This window comes from Ascaphus truei, chromosome 15 (genome assembly GCF_040206685.1).
Source record: "Ascaphus truei isolate aAscTru1 chromosome 15, aAscTru1.hap1, whole genome shotgun sequence".
In the NCBI taxonomy this organism is placed as follows: domain Eukaryota; kingdom Metazoa; phylum Chordata; class Amphibia; order Anura; family Ascaphidae; genus Ascaphus; species Ascaphus truei.
The window spans coordinates 45,344,743-45,362,017 of record NC_134497.1 but is presented as its reverse complement, the minus strand read 5'-3'; the positions used below and the strand labels follow the sequence as shown (position 1 = coordinate 45,362,017).

The window sequence follows — 17,275 nt, the reverse complement described above, 5'->3', positions numbered from 1 at the left end:
GACACACAGGGGAGACACCGCTTGAATGTGGGGAATGTGGGAACGAATTTAGTCGGTTATCCAACCTGATCACACACATGAGGACACACACAGGGGTGAGACCGCATGTATGTGGGGAATGTGGGAAGGGATTTAGTAAATCATCCCACCTGAACACACACAAGAGGACACACACAGGGGAGAGACCGCATGTATGTGGGGAATGTGGGAGGGGATTTATTGATATATCCAGCCTGATCACACACAAGAGGACACACACAGGGGTGAGACCGCATGTATGTGGGGAATGTGGGAAGGGATTTAGTCAGTCATCCAGCCTGAACATACACAAGAGGACACACACAGGGGAAAGACCGCATGTATGTGGGGAATGTGGGAAGGGATTTAGTGTGTCATCCAGCCTGAACACACACAAGAGGATACACACAGGGGAGAGACCGCATGTATGTGGGGAATGTGGGAAGAGATTTGGTGACTTATCCAACCTGAACTCACACATGAGGACACACACAAGGGAAAGGCATGTATGTGTGGAATGTGGGAATGGATTTAGTGATTTATCCAGTCTAGTCACACACATGAGGACACACAGGGGAGAGACTGCATGTATGTGGGGAATGTGGGAAGGGATTTAGTCGGTTATTCAACCTGAACTCACACATGAGGACACACACAGGGGAGAGACCGCATGTATGTGGGGAATGTGGGAAGGGATTTAATCGGTTATCCAACCTGAACACACACAAGAGGACACACAGAAGGGAGAGACCGCATGTATGTGTGGAATGTGGAAGGGGATTTAGTGATTTATCCAGCCTGGACACACACAAGAGGACACACAGGGGAGAGACCTGTTGTATGTGGGAAGGGATTTAGTTAGTTATCACATCTGGATGAACATAAGAGGACACACAGGTGAGAGACCGCATGTATGTGGGGAATGTGGGAACGGATTTAGTCGGTTATCCAACCTGAACACACACATGAGGACACACACAGGTGAGAGACCACATATATGTGGGGAATGTGGGAACGGATTTAGTCGGTTATCCAACCTGAACACACATGATTACACACACAGGGGAGAGACCGTATGTATGTGGGGAATGTGGGAAGGGATTTAGTAAGTTATTGTTAGGGACAGTAGAGAAGGCTAGAAGCTGCATTTGTCTTAAACCATCCATTTTGTCTGCACTTGCTAGCTAAAATCATGTAGTCAGCTTTTGCTAAAATACATTTTCTCATGTGGTCAGCTTTTTACTTTTTTAATCAGTTGTAGGTGGCTTCTTCTCCGGGAAGCCGAATCACCCCACATAGCTGCCATGGAAACCAAGGTTATAGATAACGTAGGCAATGAAAAAGTTATGTATTTCAGACAGTGCCTGTCTTGGGAGAATTACGCCCCTAGATCACCCCACTAACATGTCTTGCCCCTAAATCACGCCTCTAACCTAAGTTACGCCTCTAACCAATGTTTTCTTTGTTCTGTATAAATATCTTTACCCTATACTAAATAAACTGAAACGGAAGGATTGAAACACTGCCTGTGTATTGGTTCTTTCTTTTCCCGGGCCTGTACGTTTTACCAGATCAGAGCTAGAAGTGCCAGGGCGTGGTTCCAAAGCTTCCCGGGAAGTCTGCAGTGTGCGGTGCTGTGTGTGTGTATCCAGTCACAAAGGCCTCCAGCCCTTTTTCCAATTGGCAGGGCAACTCTTTCAGATGGTGTTTGAGAAGTGGAATTCACACCGGTGGTGAGTATATGTGATTTTTATATTGTCTCACCCCCTCTGGGAATTCGTTACCTAAATTGTGACTGTGGATTGGGTTTAAGTCCCTTGATAAAATTGTTCTGGTTTGAGTTCAGATATTTTTGTGCACGACTGGACGGTCATCTCTGATCTGGGTGAACAACTATTGTATATTGTATAAAGCATAAGAATTTTATTTGTCTTTGCTGCTATTGTTTGCCACTATTTTGTTCTTTTTCTTTTAAGTTACTAATGGGAACTAATTTAAGTAAGAAGGACCCTGGAGGTAAGCCAGAGGTTATTAAGTTTTAAACTAACAAAGTTAATAATAAGACCAATCAAGTTATGCCTTGCAAGCGCAAACCTGGGCAGACTCCAAAACAATTTGTTGCGCAAACAGTAGGTGATTTTTACTGCAATCCGTTTGTTGACTGTGTTGCTGGCTGGTCAGAAACTATGAATCTGTTGATCTGTTTCCTAGAGAGGGTGCATTTGATGATTTTCATATATCAATGTTGAGAGGCACCTGTCTGAATGATCCGGCGTGGTTTTCTGGTGACCCTGGGTGGAATAAAAAATATATGAGAGAATGTTCTCTGGTATGGGTTAAGCTTGCCCCGTACGGATGTGATGTGGCATCTGAGACTCCAGTCTTTACGGCTCCTCCATTGTATGTAAACTCCCTGTATCCAGTTCTGCCTTTTGCCCCAGCAGCTTTCAGTGATGAAGAGGTTATAATTGCAGCCACCTCTGGTCCCGTTGTGCAGTCAGTTGTGACAGAGGGAAAAAGTTTGCCTGTGGAAGTTGTTAGTTCTGTGCCTGACAGCACTCAGAGTAAAACTGTTATGGGTCATTTGGGTGATCCTACGGTTTCTAAATCAGGAGATGAAACAGATTCTGAATGTGGAGAGAGTTATATAACACACAGATGAACACGTCGCTCGCCAAACAAAAGACAACAAAAAAGCTACCTGGTGCATGGAGGAGGGAATAGCACAGAAAACACACAAATAAATGATCACAGAGGATCACATAAAGCCAACAATAACTGCACTCAAAATAGGTCACACTACCAATAATAGTGTCAACTCAATGAAAGCCAGAAGTAGCCTAACCCATAAATGGGGTCAACCGCTAAGGTCACACTAGAGTGCATGAAAATAATAAAGTTTTTATTAAACCAATATTTAAAACCCGACGAATGAACCATAAAAGTACATGAATAAAATCCCCATACGTTGGATGGAGGCAAGAAAAGGTAAGAAATGTGTTATAATGCCTAAAAAGCAAAAACAGCAACAATGATGCTGTAATCAGGTATATAGCCACATGTAAGCTGTGCACAAGGCTGTGCCAACATAAGATCACAATGCAGAGCCTACGGCAGAAAAGCAATACTTATGACCACCAGCAGGTTCAAAACAGGCCATACAGCAAGGTAAGTATACGACCTGTAAGCATACAGGGTGTGTATGCATGTGCACAGCTGCAGCCCAGGAGAGTAACCAGAGCAGACTTTGCCTCCAGACACCACCGCGTGATCGTCAACGTGCTAACGTCACGCTACCCCGACGTATGTTTCGTGCGTCACCGCGCGCTTTCTCAAGGGGAGGAGGGAAAACGGGATGGACTGTGTAACCTAATATACCCTCCCCAAACAAGGAGGGGTGGACTACTTGCTCATTGTGGTACTTGGTAGTACAGAGCAATGTGGGTGTAGGGATATATATTAACCCTTAAGTATCACTGCGACAAATAAACTCAGGAATCGACGAGGGGGGGGGGGGAAGGGGAGGTAAAGGAAGGAAAGGGAAAACAAATAAATAAATAAAATGACATGTACAAAAATATACCCCACATAAAATAATAAAGAATCCCTTAAAGGGATATGTAGTGAAATGATGTACAGGATATTGTGCAAAGCAAAGTACACAATAATGCACACTTAGGCTGCCAGGCACAAAAACGTCAAAGACAAGGAGACGCAAGGTGGATATAGGATAGTACTGTATATAGGTGTAGGAGTGGACTACTCTGACGGATCCGCCTATAGAGTCAAAACGGAACCTACTAAGCTGATGTTAAATAGCGAGGCCCTATATACCGGGATCCCTCTAAACCCCAGGGAGAAAAAAAATATATATTTTCCCAAACAGTAATACTGAGGAATCAAAGAAAGGATGAAAAAAGGAAACCTTCGTTAAGTCCATGGGGTGCAAGTATGTTTAACGTATATATCCACCTACATTTGCATTGTCGCAGTTTTGTATCCCAGTTGCCCTTGCGTAGGCCCCAGGATATGTGCGCAATGCCCATAAAGCGTAGATTCGAAGCGTCTCCCTGATGTATGTCATTTATGTGTCTGGCAACCGGAGTGTCAAGTCTATTCCGAACCGAACCCAGATGTTCCAGGATGCATACCTTGAAGGCTCTGTGGGTTTCCCCAACATATTGTTTCCCATATGAATATTGGATCAAATACACTACTCCTGTGGTAAGACAGTTGATAAAATCTTTGGTAGTGTAGATACTTTGTGATTTTGAGTCAGTGAAAGTTTGACTGACTTTAATTGATGAACAGGCCTTAAAACGACCACAGGTGTATGTCCCACATGGTTTGTTACCTAGCCATGTACGTGTGGGTTTTGTCTGGAAATGACTCCATACCAGACGGTCACGAAGATTGCGTGCTCTACGACTAACCATATTCGGTGTAGTCTGTAGTATTTTTGACAAATCGTCATCTTGGAGTAAGATATGCCAGTGTTTGTTTAAAATCTGGCGGACAGATTGCCACTGGCTACAGAAGGTGCCGATAAAGCGTATCATTTGTACCTTTTCATTATCATATCCAGGATGCTCTATAAGCAAAGTTGGCCTTGGAGTATTAAGTGACCTGTGATAGGCTTTTTTAATGTCTGATTTAGTATACCCACTTTCCGTGAAACGTTTAGTAAGGTCTTTCGCAAGGGCCTTAAATTCTGTCATGCTAGAGCAGTTTCTCTTTAAACGGAGAAATTGACCCGTAGGAATATTATGTATCAATTGTCTAGGGTGGTGACTATCCGCCTTCAATAAACTATTCGTAGCGGTATGTTTAAGATAAATTGTCGTTTCTAACTTGCCACCCTCCTGTTTCGTAATCGTAATGTCAAGAAAATTGATACTTTCCTTTTGTACTTCATACGTCAATTTAAGGTTATGTCCGTTGACGTTAAGTTTGTTTATGAACTCTACCAAAAGTTTCTCTGTGCCATTCCATAAAAGGAGCACCTCATCAATATACCGAGACCAAAGGGCTATATGGTCTGTATAGATGTAATGGTCATCCACGGACACCACGGCTTCCTCCCACCAGCCCAGATAGAGGTTGGCATAGGTGGGAGAGCGCACGTGGTGCCCATGGCTGTTCCATGGATTTGATGGTATATCTTTTTATTGAACAAAAAGAAATTTGTGCACAGCCTTGTGCACAGCTTACATGTGACTGTATACCTGATTACAGCATCATTGTTGTTGTTTTTGCTATTTAGGCATTATAACACATGAATTACCTTTCTTGCCTCCATCCACAGTATGGGGATTTTATTCATGTACTTTTATGGTTCATTCGTCGGGTTTTAATTATTGGTTTAATAAAACTTTATTATTTTCATGCACTCTAGTGTGACCTTAGCGGTTGACCCCATTTATGGGTTAGGCTACTTCTGGCTTTCATTGAGTTGACACTATTATTGGTAGTGTGACCTATTTTGAGTGCAGTTATTGGGGGCTTTTTGTGATCCCCTGTGATCATTTATCTGTGTGTTTTCTGTGGAGAGAGTTATACTGATATGTCAGGGAATGCTGCTTTTCCGTTCATGACTGTTGGAGAACAGGTGATTTCTAAGCCCCCTGATACCCTTACTATGACGGCATGGGCTCAGGCTTGCACTGATCCAGAGAAGAATCCTGCTGCTTGTGTACGTTATCTTAGGCGATCCACAAAAGGAATGAATTTGTTAGCTGCAGATTATATTTTTCTTTTGGACTTGGTTACTAAACATGCAGGCATTAAATGGACAGAAAAGTTTGTTAACTTAAAAAGAGGGGATAAAACCATCACATCGGTAGCTTACAATCCTTGGACAGAGTCTACATTTCTTTCATACATGTGGACACAAGTGGAGGATGTTTTAAGTGCAGAGAATTGATCCAGACAGGATATTTCTGATGCTATGGCATGTAAGCAGAAGAGTGATGAGTTAGTAAGTGATTTCCTGAGACGCTTTAAGTAATGTTGGAAGAATGAGTGTGGATTGTCTATTGATGATCAATTTGCTCCACAGTACATTCAGCATCTTGTCAGTAATATGCTGCCCTAACATGCGCAGACTGTTCGCATGAGCATTGATGATTGGCATAAGAAACCAGTGAGAGGTTTTCATGAGTCGGTGAAACTGAAGGATGCAGAAGGTTGTTTTGCCCCCCCTCCTAAAGCAGGGAATGCGGTAATGTATTTTGACGGCGGTCGAGGTAGGAGGCGAGGGAGAGGACAGAATGGACAGAGATCTTTTGCTGGACCCAGAAGTCAGTCAGGAGGGAGAGGTCGGAATAATGGTGCCTGTTTTAATTTGGTGATTCTGGTCATTGGCAGAGAGAGTGCCCCTATCAAAGTCAGAATCCAGAGCAGGGGATTGCTGTTCCACAGGGAGGGGCTCAGAACACAGGACCATGGCAGCATCAAAATCTGCCTGCTGCCGGGCGTCCCGCTGGACATGATCTGAGGATCCCCTGGAAACCCAATGTTTCACAATAGGGGTGCCGGGGGACTGAGCTTGTTTCATGGCGCAATTGTCTTCTCGCTGGGATACCCTGCCTTTGATTTCCTTGGCAGTGGATGATGTGGTTTTTGATTTTTTTAGTGGACTCAGGTGCCACTAGATCATCATTATCTCAGCGATATTACAATGGGCCAGCGTTGCCAACAAGCGAGTCCTCTACCGGTGTAGGAGGGGTTCCTATTCAATGTACAGCCACTCCCTTTGTTTCGGTCTCACCCGTGTACCCGGACCCCCCTTGATTTTGAAATTAGGCACAAGTTTCTAGTGATTCCTAATTGTCCTGTGAATCTACTTGGTAGAGATTTGTTAGGAGTTTTGCAGATCTCCCTATACATTACTACTGATGGTGGAATTGTGTGTGACTCCCTCTATGCTTTTACAAGTCTGGGGTATTATCCAGCTCATGTTATCACGACTATTACTAGCTGCTTGGCTCCCACAGTTGTTCCCTCCCAGTTAACTCTCTCTGAGGATGTGAGGAATGTACTAGTCCTAGCTGCACACTCTGCTTCTCAGAGGCAGCACTTAGTGAAAGTTGTGCATGACAAGCCGTATTTGCTTCCTGATGTGTTTGTGCTCACTGAGCTTGATGGGGACGATGAGGATTACCTTCATGATTTGATTGACAGTCTCTATTTGACTCCCAGCACTGTCTATATAGTTGCCAGAAACAGACTGTTTGTGTGGATTACCGGACAAGATTTTGTGGCTTCCCCGAAGTTTGTACCTCTTAAGTTTGGGGACTGTGCTTTCTCCATGACTAATCTCACTGACTGTGTACAGCCCCTGCCTCATCCAATTTTGACCTGAGTACCCTCGGGATTGTGGGCGGTCTCATCCACCGACCTAGGTTTCATTAATTGCCACACCGTATGAAGCAACATTAAAGCCAGATGCTTCTCCTGTATACGTTAAACAGTATCCTCTGTCTGCAGAGAAGGAAAGGGGACTCGCCCCTATCATGCATGAACTATTGTCCAAGAACATAATTTCACCCACAGTCTCACCTTACAACACTCCTGTCAACCCTGTGCCCAAACCTGGTGGACAGAAATGGCGATTTACAGAGGATCTCCGTGCAGTCAACGCTTTGGTTCAACACATTGCGCCGATTGTACCGGATGTCAACTCCATTTGATCTTGTATACCAGCTACGGCTGCGTATTTCACGGTGGCGGACTTATGCTCAGCATTTTTTTCGGTGCCTGTTAATCCCCTGACAAGACCACTGTTTGCTTTCACCTACCATGGGAGGCAATTTTCATGGAATCTATTACCACACAGTTTTAGCGATTCGCCCACAGCATATTCCACCGTTGTGTGCAAAACCCTTGAGTCTTGGTCCCGCCCTGGGCATCTGTATTACTGAAATATGCAGACGATCTTTTGCTGTGTAGTCCCACTGAACAAGCATGTTTGGAAGACTCTGTCAGCCTGTGACACACCTCTATGACACGGGACATAAGGTTTCTCCTAAAAAAGCTGCAGTTTTGCCTTCAGGAAGTAAGGTATCTGGGTTTCAGACTGTCACATGGACAAAGGACATTGGCTCCTGAACGCGTCCAGGCTATTGTAGCTATGCCAAAACCCAAGACTAAGACTGCTTTGTTGTCATTCCTAGGAGTAATTACTTATTGCCGTCAATGGATTCCTGATTGTTCTTTCCATGACCACATCCTCAGGCAAGTGACTCTCCAATCTCAACCTGAGACGATCATCTGGTCAGCTGACATGGAGACAGCATACAGTACAAGTACCTCCACTCCGCTCTCTGCTCTGCTCCTGCACTGGGATTGCCCAACTACCAGCTACCGTTTCACCTTTACTGCACCAAAGGTGGAGCGACAGGGCGGGGCTCCTTGCTCAGGAACACGGTGGTGGTTATAGACCTGTGGCTTTTTATTCAAAAAATTTCCCCACAGTGGTTTAGGATATGCAAGCATGTTTAAGGGATGTAGCAGCGTGTGCGATCATGACTGAAACTGCGCAAACCATTGTACTGTCTCACCCTCTTACACTACACATTTCACATATGGTTTTGCAGGTATTGAATAACCTCACTACACAGCACATGACAGCGCAAAGGCGCTCAGGTTATGAAACCATTCTCACAACCACTGCCAATCTCACTGTCAAATACCACCCATCACATTCTGGCTCTACAGTGTTATTACATTGCTTGCTTTCTAACACAGAACCAGACTCTGACTGTGAGCATGACTGTTTGACTAACATTACCCTGGAATCATCACCTAGGAGTGATTTATCCTCTGTTCCGTTACCCTAAGGTGAGGTAGTGTTTGTTGACGGCATATGTTCCAAACCAGCTGACGGTGTGTTTTTGACAGGATTCTCTGTTGTGCAATTACCTGACACTGTGTTGATGGCTTACTCTTTACCTTTTGCCTCAGCTCAGCCTGCTGAACTGATTGCATTGACTAAGGCCTGGAAACTGTTCCAGGATAGGGAAGTGACCATTTACACTGACTCTAGGTATGCTTTTGGTGTAGCACATGATTTTGGTGTAATCTGGCAACACCAGGGATTCACCACTGCAGGCAGAAAAGGTATCGCTCATTCTCAGTTAATAGAGGACCTTTTAGCTGCTATTTTGCTTCCCCTACCTCTTGAAATTGTCAAATTTAAGGGACACAGTTCAGATGGCAGTGATGTTGCCAAAGGAAATGACCTAACAGATATTGTAGCTATGAATGCAGCCATTTCTGGCCCATTTTGTCCTGATTATGACACAATGCTGCTTTTCCCCCTCCCCCCCTCCCCTTCCCCCCCCCCCTCCCCTTTCCCCCCCCCCCCTCTCCCACTCCCCTTTCCCCCCCTCTCCCACTCCCCTTTCCCCCCTCCCCCACTCCCCTCCCCTCCCCCACTCCCCTTTCCCCCCCTCTCCCACTCCCCTTTCCCCCCTCCCCCACTCCCCTCCCCTCCCCCACTCCCCTTTCCCCCCCTCCCCCACTCCCCTTTCCCCCCCTCCCCCACTCCCCTTTCCCCCCCTCCCCCACTCCACTCCCCTTTCCCCCCCTCCCCCACTCCCCTTTCCCCCCCTCCACTCCCCTTTCCCCCCCCCTCCCCCACTCCCCTTTCCCCCCCTCCACTCCCCTTTCCCCCCCCCCACTCCCCTTCCCCCCCCCCACTCCCCTTCCCCCCCCTCCCCCACTCCCCTTTCCCCCCCCCTCCCCCACTCCCCTTTCCCCCACTCCCCTTTCCCCCCCTCCCCTTCCCCCCCTCCCCCACTCCCCTTTCCCCCTCTCCCACTCCCCTTTCCCCCCCTCTCCCACTCCCCTTTCCCCCCCTCTCCCACTCCCCTTTCCCCCCTCCCCCACTCCCCTTCCCCCCCCCTCCCCCATCCCCTTCCCCCCCCCTCCACAATCCCCTTCCCCCCCCTCCCCCCTCCCCTTTTTCCCCCCTCCCACACTCCCCTTTCCCCCCCCCCCCTCCCCTTTCCCCCTCCCCCACTCCCCTTTTCCCCCCTCCCCCACTCCCCTTTTCCCCCCTCCCCCACTCCCCTTTCCCCCCCCTCCCCCACTCCCCTTTTTTCCCCCCTCCCCCACTCCCCTTTTCCCCCCACTCCCCTTTCCCCCCACTCCCCTTTCCCCCCACTCCCCTTTCCCCCCCTCCCCCACTCCCCTTTCCCCCCCTCCCCCACTCCCCTTTCCCCCCCCCTCCCCTTTCCCCCCCTCCCCCACTCCCCTTTCCCCCCCTCCCCCACTCCCCTTTCCCCCCCCTCCCCCACTCCCCTTTCCCCCCCCCTACCCCACTCCCCTTCCCCCCCTCCTCCCCCACTCCCCTTTCCCCCCTCCTCCCCCACTCCCCTTTCCCCCCCTCCCCCACTCCCCTTTCCCCCCCCTCCTCCACTCCCCTTTCCCCCCCTCCCCTTCCCCCCCCTCCCCTTCCCCCCCACTCCCCCCCTCCCCTTCCCCCCTCCCCCCCTCCCCTTTCCCCCCTCCCCTTTCCACCCTTCCCTTTCCACCCTTCCCTTTCCCCCTCCCCTTTCCCCCCTTCCCTTTCCCCCCTCCCCTTTCCCCCCTTCCCTTTCCCCCCTCCCCTTTCCCCCCTTCCCTTTCCCCCCCTCCCCTCTCCCCTTTCCCCCCTCCCCTTTCCCCCCCCCCCTTCCCCCCTCCCCTTTCCCCACCCTCCCCCACTCCCCTTTCCCCCCCCTCCCCACTCCCCTTTCCCCCCTCTCCCCCCACTCCCCTTTCCCCCCTCTCCCCCACTCCCCTTTCCCCCCTCTCCCCCACTCCCCTTCCCCCCCTCTCCCACTCCCCTTTCCCCCCTCTCCCACTCCCCTTTTCCCCCTCCCCCACTCCCTTTCCCCCCCTCCCCCACTCCCCTTTCCCCCCCCTCTCCCACTCCCTTTCCCCCCTCCCCCACTCCCCTTTCCCCCCCCCTCCCCCCTCCCCTTTCCCCCCCTACCCCCCTCCCCTTTCCCCCCCTACCCCCCTCCCCTTTCCCCCCCTCCCCTTTCCCCCCCTACCCTTTCCCCCCCTCTCCTTCCCCCCCCTCTCCCCCCCTCCCCTTCCCCCCTCACCCACTCCCCTTTCCCCCCTCCCCTTTCCCCCCTTCCCTTTCCCCCTTCCCTTTCCCCCCTTCCCTTTCCCCCCTTCCCTTTCCCCCCTCCCCTTTCCCCCCTTCCCTTTCCCCCCCTCCCCTCTCCCCTTTCCCCCCCTCCCCTTTCCCCCCTCCCCTTTCCCCCTCTCCTTTCCCCCCTCTCCCCCCTCCCCTTTCCCCCCCCTCCCCCACTCCCCTTTCCCCCCCCTCCCCCACTCCCCTTTCCCCCCTCTCCCCCACTCCCCTTTCCCCCCCTCTCCCACTCCCCTTTCCCCCCTCTCCCACTCCCCTTTCCCCCCTCCCCCCACTCCCCTTTCCCCCATCCCCTTCCCCCCCTCCCCCATCCCTTTCCCCCCCTCCCCTTTTCCCCCCTCCCCCACTCCCCTTCCCCCCCCCTCCCCCACTCCCCACTCCTCTTTTCCCCCTCCCCCACTCCTCTTTTCCCCCCTCCCCCACTCCCCTTTTCCCCCTTCCCCCACTCCCCTTTTCCCCCTTCCCCCACTCCCCTTCCCCCCCTCCCCCACTCCCCTTCCTCCCCCACTCCCCTTTTTCCCCCCCTCCCCCACTCCCCTTTTCCCCCCCCACTCCCCTTCTCCCCCCACTCCCCTTTCCCCCCCTCCCCCACTCCCCTTTTCCCCCCCCTCCCCCACTCCCTTTCCCCCCCCCTCCCCCACTCCCCTTTCCCCCCCCCCTCCCCCACTCCCCTTTCCCCCCTACCCCTTTCCCCTTCCCCCCCCTCCTCCCCCACTCCCCTTTCCCCCCTCCTCCCCCACTCCCCTTTCCCCCCCTCTCCCACTCCCCTTTCCCCCCCCCTCCCCCACTCCCCTTTCCCCCCTCCCCTTTCCCCCCCCTCCCCTTCCCCCCCTCTCCCCCCTTCCCTTCCCCCCTCACCCACTCCCCTTTCTCCCCTCCCCTTTCCCCCCCTTCCCTTTCCCCCCCTCCCCTTTCCCCCCTTTCCCCCCTTCCCTTTCCCCCCCTCCCCTCTCCCCTTTCCCCCCTCCCCTTTCCCCCCCCTCCCCCACTCCCTTTTCCCCACTCCTCCCCCACTTCCCTTTCCCCCCCTCCCCTTTCCCCGCCCTCCCCTTTCCCCCCCCCTCCCCTTTCACCCCCTCCCCTTTCCCCCCCTCCCCTTTCCCCCCCCTCCCCTTTCCCCCCTCCCCTTTCCCCCCCACTCCCCTTTCCCCCCACTCCCCTTCCCCCCGTCACCCACTCCCCTTTCTCCCCCCCCCACTCCCCCTTTCTCCCCCCCACTCCCCTTTCTCCCCCCCCACTCCCCTTTCTCCCCCCCCACTCCCCTTTCTCCCCCCCCACTCCCCTTTCTCTCCCCCCCACTCCCCATTCCCCCCCCCCCACTCCGCTTTCCCCCCCCCACTCCCCTTGAGATGACCGGCTGACCTAGAAGAGTGACCCCACTCAAGAATCTTCTTAAGGAAGTGTGGAGCTGCATACAGACGGCCGACCGGCACCTTAAGGCCCCTCGGGAGATTAGATTGTGCTGCCATGACCTGATCCAGGATATCAAAAGAGTTGGCCGAAATAATGTATTTGGAGGGTAAGATAGTTTCGGAGATAACTTCGGAATTGTCCTCAAACAGGAATTGACGTGAAAGTGCGTCTGCCTTTTGATTCTTTGAACAAGGAATGTAAGATATGAGATAATTAAATCTCGGGGGAAAAGAGAGCATCGAGCCTGACGTGTCCCAAGGCGACGTGCACTCTCAATATAAAGTAAGTTTTTATGACCAGTAAAGATCGAAATGGGGGTCTCCATTCCCTCCAGAAGATGTCTCCATTCCTGAAGGGCGAGTTTAATAGCCAGGAGCTCTCTGTTTCCGATGTCATAGTTTCGTTCTGCCGAAGATTTTTTTTTTAAAAGAATCCTGTCACGCTGCGCTCACCACAAACAGGACGGAAGACCGCGGGGCTGAGGTAGGGATAGAAAGACACCGACCCACAACCACGCAGTCCCTGTCCGGAATGCGTAGTCCAAGTCGTACCGCGTCGTAGGGTTGGAGAGATCAGGGTAGTCAGGGTATTTGCCTTGTTCCGGGGTTGGAGAGTAGAGGATGGTAGATTTCCGTAGCCAAGGTCCAGGGTAATAGAAGGTAGAATGGTCGAGGGCGAAGCCGGGGTCAAAGTACAGGAGAGTGTAGGAATTCAAAGAAGAGCCAGGATCAGGATATCAGAGAACAGACAGGTCAGACCAAGCAAAGTTCAAGCAAACTAAACAGCAGCGGTGAGCACAATGCATAAACAGGAGTTTATGCTCAGCAAGAAATGCCAGACAGGAGCAGGTATATATGTGGGAGGGATCCAATTACCTTGCAGGGGTGTGATCCGGTCCTCCAATGATGTCCGGGCGGCAGTAATCTGAAACAGCCTGCAGGTCAGGCTTTCCTGGTGATTGCCTTGGTTGCCGAGCAACCCGCGCGCGTGCGCGATGCGCGTCGCGGAGCGCTGACGTCATGCGGGCGTACGGCCGAGTTCCCTCCCTGTGGGAGGCGCTGGCAGCTCCTCTCCGAGCGTGCGTGTACTGCCCTGGCCGTGCGTGTGCGCATGGGTCCGCCGTGTGACGCGTCAGCGGGACGGTCTCTGACCGGAGTTGCTGTAGATGTGACAGTATCCCCCCCTTGAGGGGAGACCTCCGGGCGACCCCAGGGATGGTTTTTCAGGGTACCTACGGTGGAAGGCATAAATGAGACGGTTGGCATGTACCTGACGATGAGGATCCACTCCCTCTCTTCCGGGCCATAGCCTCTCCAGTGTACGAGATATTGCAATCCTCCTCTGGACATTCTAGAGTTGAGGATAGTCTGTACCTCGTATTCTTGTTGACCCTCTACCAGTATAGTTTGTGGGGGTTTAGGTTGCCCCTTGGAGGAAGAGTCTTGTAGGTATGGTTTTAGAAGGGAGGAGTGAAAAACAGAGGGAATTCTCATAGATTTAGGCAGTTCTAGCCGATAGGCTACTGGGTTGATCCTTTTAGTGATGCGGAAGGGGCCAATGAAGCGTGGTGCCAGTTTGGGTGAAGTTACCTTTAAACGAATGTTTTTGGTGGATAACCAGACCCTTTGTCCTACAGAGTACCCTGGGACCTCTCTTCGTGACGATCCGCTTGTCTCTTCTGTAGTCTACCAGCGTGCTGTAGGTTTAGATGGATCTTCTGCCATAAGTCTTGTAAGTGAAGGATCTTGTCCTCTGCGGCCGGGACTCCAGACTTCGAGATAAGAGAAGGAGCGCAGAAGGATGGAACCCGTAGTTGATCATGAATGGTGATTGTTGAGATGATTCATTCCGAAGATTGTTATGGGAGAATTCTGCCCATGGAAGAAGTTCTGCCCAGTCGTCTTGAGTATCAGCAACAAAACACCTTAAGAATTGTTCCAGAGACTGATTGGTGCGTTCTGTTTGCCCATTGGTCTGGGGGTGATAGGCTGACGAAAAGTGTAGTGTGACGTCCAGACTCTTACAAAACGCCCTCCAGAACCGGGAAATGAATTGGGATCCTCTGTCGGATACTATGACCAGGGGAGTCCCATGTAACCTGAAGATCTCCCTGATGAAAACGTGGGTGGGTAGACCTTTCATAGGAATGAAGTGTGCCTGTTTTGAAAACCTGTCCACCACTACAAGTATGGTGTCCATGCCTCTAGATTTAGGCAACTCAACGATAAAGTCCATAGATATGTGTGTCCATGGACGTTCCGGGATATGTAATGGATGAAGGAGACCCGCAGGTCTGTTGTGTGGCGTCTTGTTCCGTGCACAAGTAGAGCATGTAGCTACAAAAGCTTGTATGTCTCTCCGCATGTTGGGCCACCAGAACGTGCGTTCGATGAGCTCAGTAGTTCTTTTGGTGCCAGGATGACCAGCTGTCTTGGTTTGAATGCCCCCACTCCATGACTCTTTTCTGGTAAAGAAGTGGAGTGAACAAACGATCCTCCGGAACCTTGAGTCCTGCTGGGATGTTGTTCTGAGCCTTGGTAATATCAGACAAGGCGCTGAACGTATTGGCTGCCACAATGCAAGTGGATGGAAGAATGGTCTCCTGCTGTTCCACCTTGTTATCCTCTACCAGGAACTGTCGAGACAAGGCGTCGGCTTTAATGTTCTTAGAGCCTGGATATATGAAATAAGGAAATTGAAGCGCGTAAAGAATAAGGACCATCTTGCCTGGCGAGACCCGAGTCGCCGTGCTCCCTCAATGTAAAGTAGGTTTTTATGGTCTGTTAATATCGTGACAGGCGTTTCCGTGCCCTCCAGTAGGTGTCTCCACTCCTCTAAGGCCAGTTTGATCGCGAGGAGCTCACGGTTACCCACGTCATAATTCCTTTGGGCGGAGGAAATTTTTTTAGAAAAATACGCACAGGGGTGAAGTGGAGCTTGAGGGTTCTTTCTCTGGAGAGTATAGCACCTGCTCCTACATCGGAGGCGTCAACCTCTAAGGAAAAGGGTAATGAAGGGTCTGGGTGTACTAAGATGGGTGCTGAGGCGAATGCCGTTTTTATCCTCTCGAAGGCCTGGAGAGCTTCGTCAGACCAATTAGTAGGGTCAGCTCCTTTCTGAGTGTGCGCCGTGATGGGTGCTACTACCGATGAGAATCCTTGAATGAACCTCCGGTAATAGTTGGCGAAGCCGAGGAACCTTTGGATAGCCTTGAGAGAGAGAGGACAGGGCATTCGAGTACAGCTTTGACCTTGCTAGGGTCCATAGCGAGACCGGTGTCGAATATGATGTAGCCGAGAAAGGAGGTAGATTTTTGGTGGAAATAGCATTTCTCGAGCTTAGCAAACAAGTGGTTCTCTCTTAAGCGCCGCAAGACTTGTTTGACGTGAGTAGTATGTTCAGGCATGGATCTGGAAAAAATTAGTATATCGTCCAGGTATACTATCACATGACGGTCCAGAAGGTCTCTAAAGATGTCATTTACAAAGTCTTGGAAGACCGCAGGGGCATTACACAACCCAAACGGCATGACTCGGTACTCGTAGTGCCCATCGCGAGTATTGAATGCTGTCTTCCATTCGTCTCCTTGTCTGTTTCTAACCAGATTATAAGCGCCTCTGAGATCCAGTTTGGTGAAGATCCTAGCTCCTTGGAGTTTGTCAAATAATTCTGCTATCAACGGAAGGGGGTAGCGGTTCTTTATGGTGAGTTTGTTGAGACCGTGATAGTCTATGCAGGGTCTGAGGGTTCCGTCCTTTTTTTTGACGAAGAAAAAACCTGCCCCCGCAGGTGATGAGGATTTTCGAATGAACCCCCTCTGGAGATTCTCCTGGATATATTGTCTCATAGCCTGGGTCTCAGGTATGGATAATGGGTATGATCCTCCTCTTGGGGGAATGGTACCGGGTAGAAGATCGATTGGGCAATCGTACGCACGATGTGGCGGAAGTTCCTCTGCCTGGCGTTTGTCAAAGACATCGCGAAACTCTTCATATATCCCCGGTAGGTGTATCCTGTCAGAATCCGTGACCTCCAGACCTGCCACTGCCTTAGGAGTAGACATGCAATGTTCCAAGCAATAGGAACTCCAACGTAGAGGCGTGGACTCTGTCCAGTCAACGACTGGATTGTGGATCCGGAGCCACGGGAGTCCCAGAATAACGTCCGTGGAGGGAGTGTGGATAATATCCAGTGTTATGGTGTCGGAGTGGCAGTCACCGGTCGAGATCTTAAGGGGCACAGTTTGCAAGGAAATGAACGCGGGCTGCAAGGGTCGTCCGTCGATGGCTTCAAGGGCTACCGGTCGATCTTTGGGTACCAACGGTATCTTATTCTTGATTGCGAACTCTTGATCAACGAAGTTTCCCCCTGACCCAGAATCCAGAAAGGCCCGTGTCTGTACTGTGAAGGTCTCACCGAATATGGAGATGGGTAGGTAAATCCTAGTAGAGGGTTGAGGAGGAGGAAAGGTTGCAGTGCCCAGCGTGATCCTCCTTATACTCACTGGGCTTTGGCGTTTCCCGGCTTAAGTGGACAGTTGATCACCAGGTGTCCATATTGCCGTTATTGTAGAGGCACATCCCCGCTCGTCTTCTCCGTTGCCTCTCGATAGGTGAAAGACTAGTCCCTCCCAGCTGCATGGGTTCGTCTAGAACAGGAGTTGTAGAGAGTAGAGGGCCTATGGTGGAAAAAGAG

The 17,275-nt window shown here is 51.0% G+C and overlaps 2 protein-coding genes across 2 annotated transcripts in view; both read left to right on the top strand.

The window, feature by feature from the left end:
• LOC142466893 (uncharacterized) overlaps nucleotides 1–1,538 on the top strand; it is a 659,285-nt gene extending 657,747 nt beyond the window's left edge. Inside the window, 1 exon segment of the mRNA XM_075572485.1 lies at nucleotides 2–1,538. Within this exon segment, the coding sequence (XP_075428600.1) occupies nucleotides 2–635 (634 nt within the window). The 3' untranslated portion in view covers nucleotides 636–1,538.
• Nucleotides 1–17,275, top strand: part of LOC142466896 (uncharacterized) — a 74,509-nt gene that overhangs the window by 20,719 nt on the left and 36,515 nt on the right. The gene's annotated exons all lie outside the window — the stretch shown is intronic.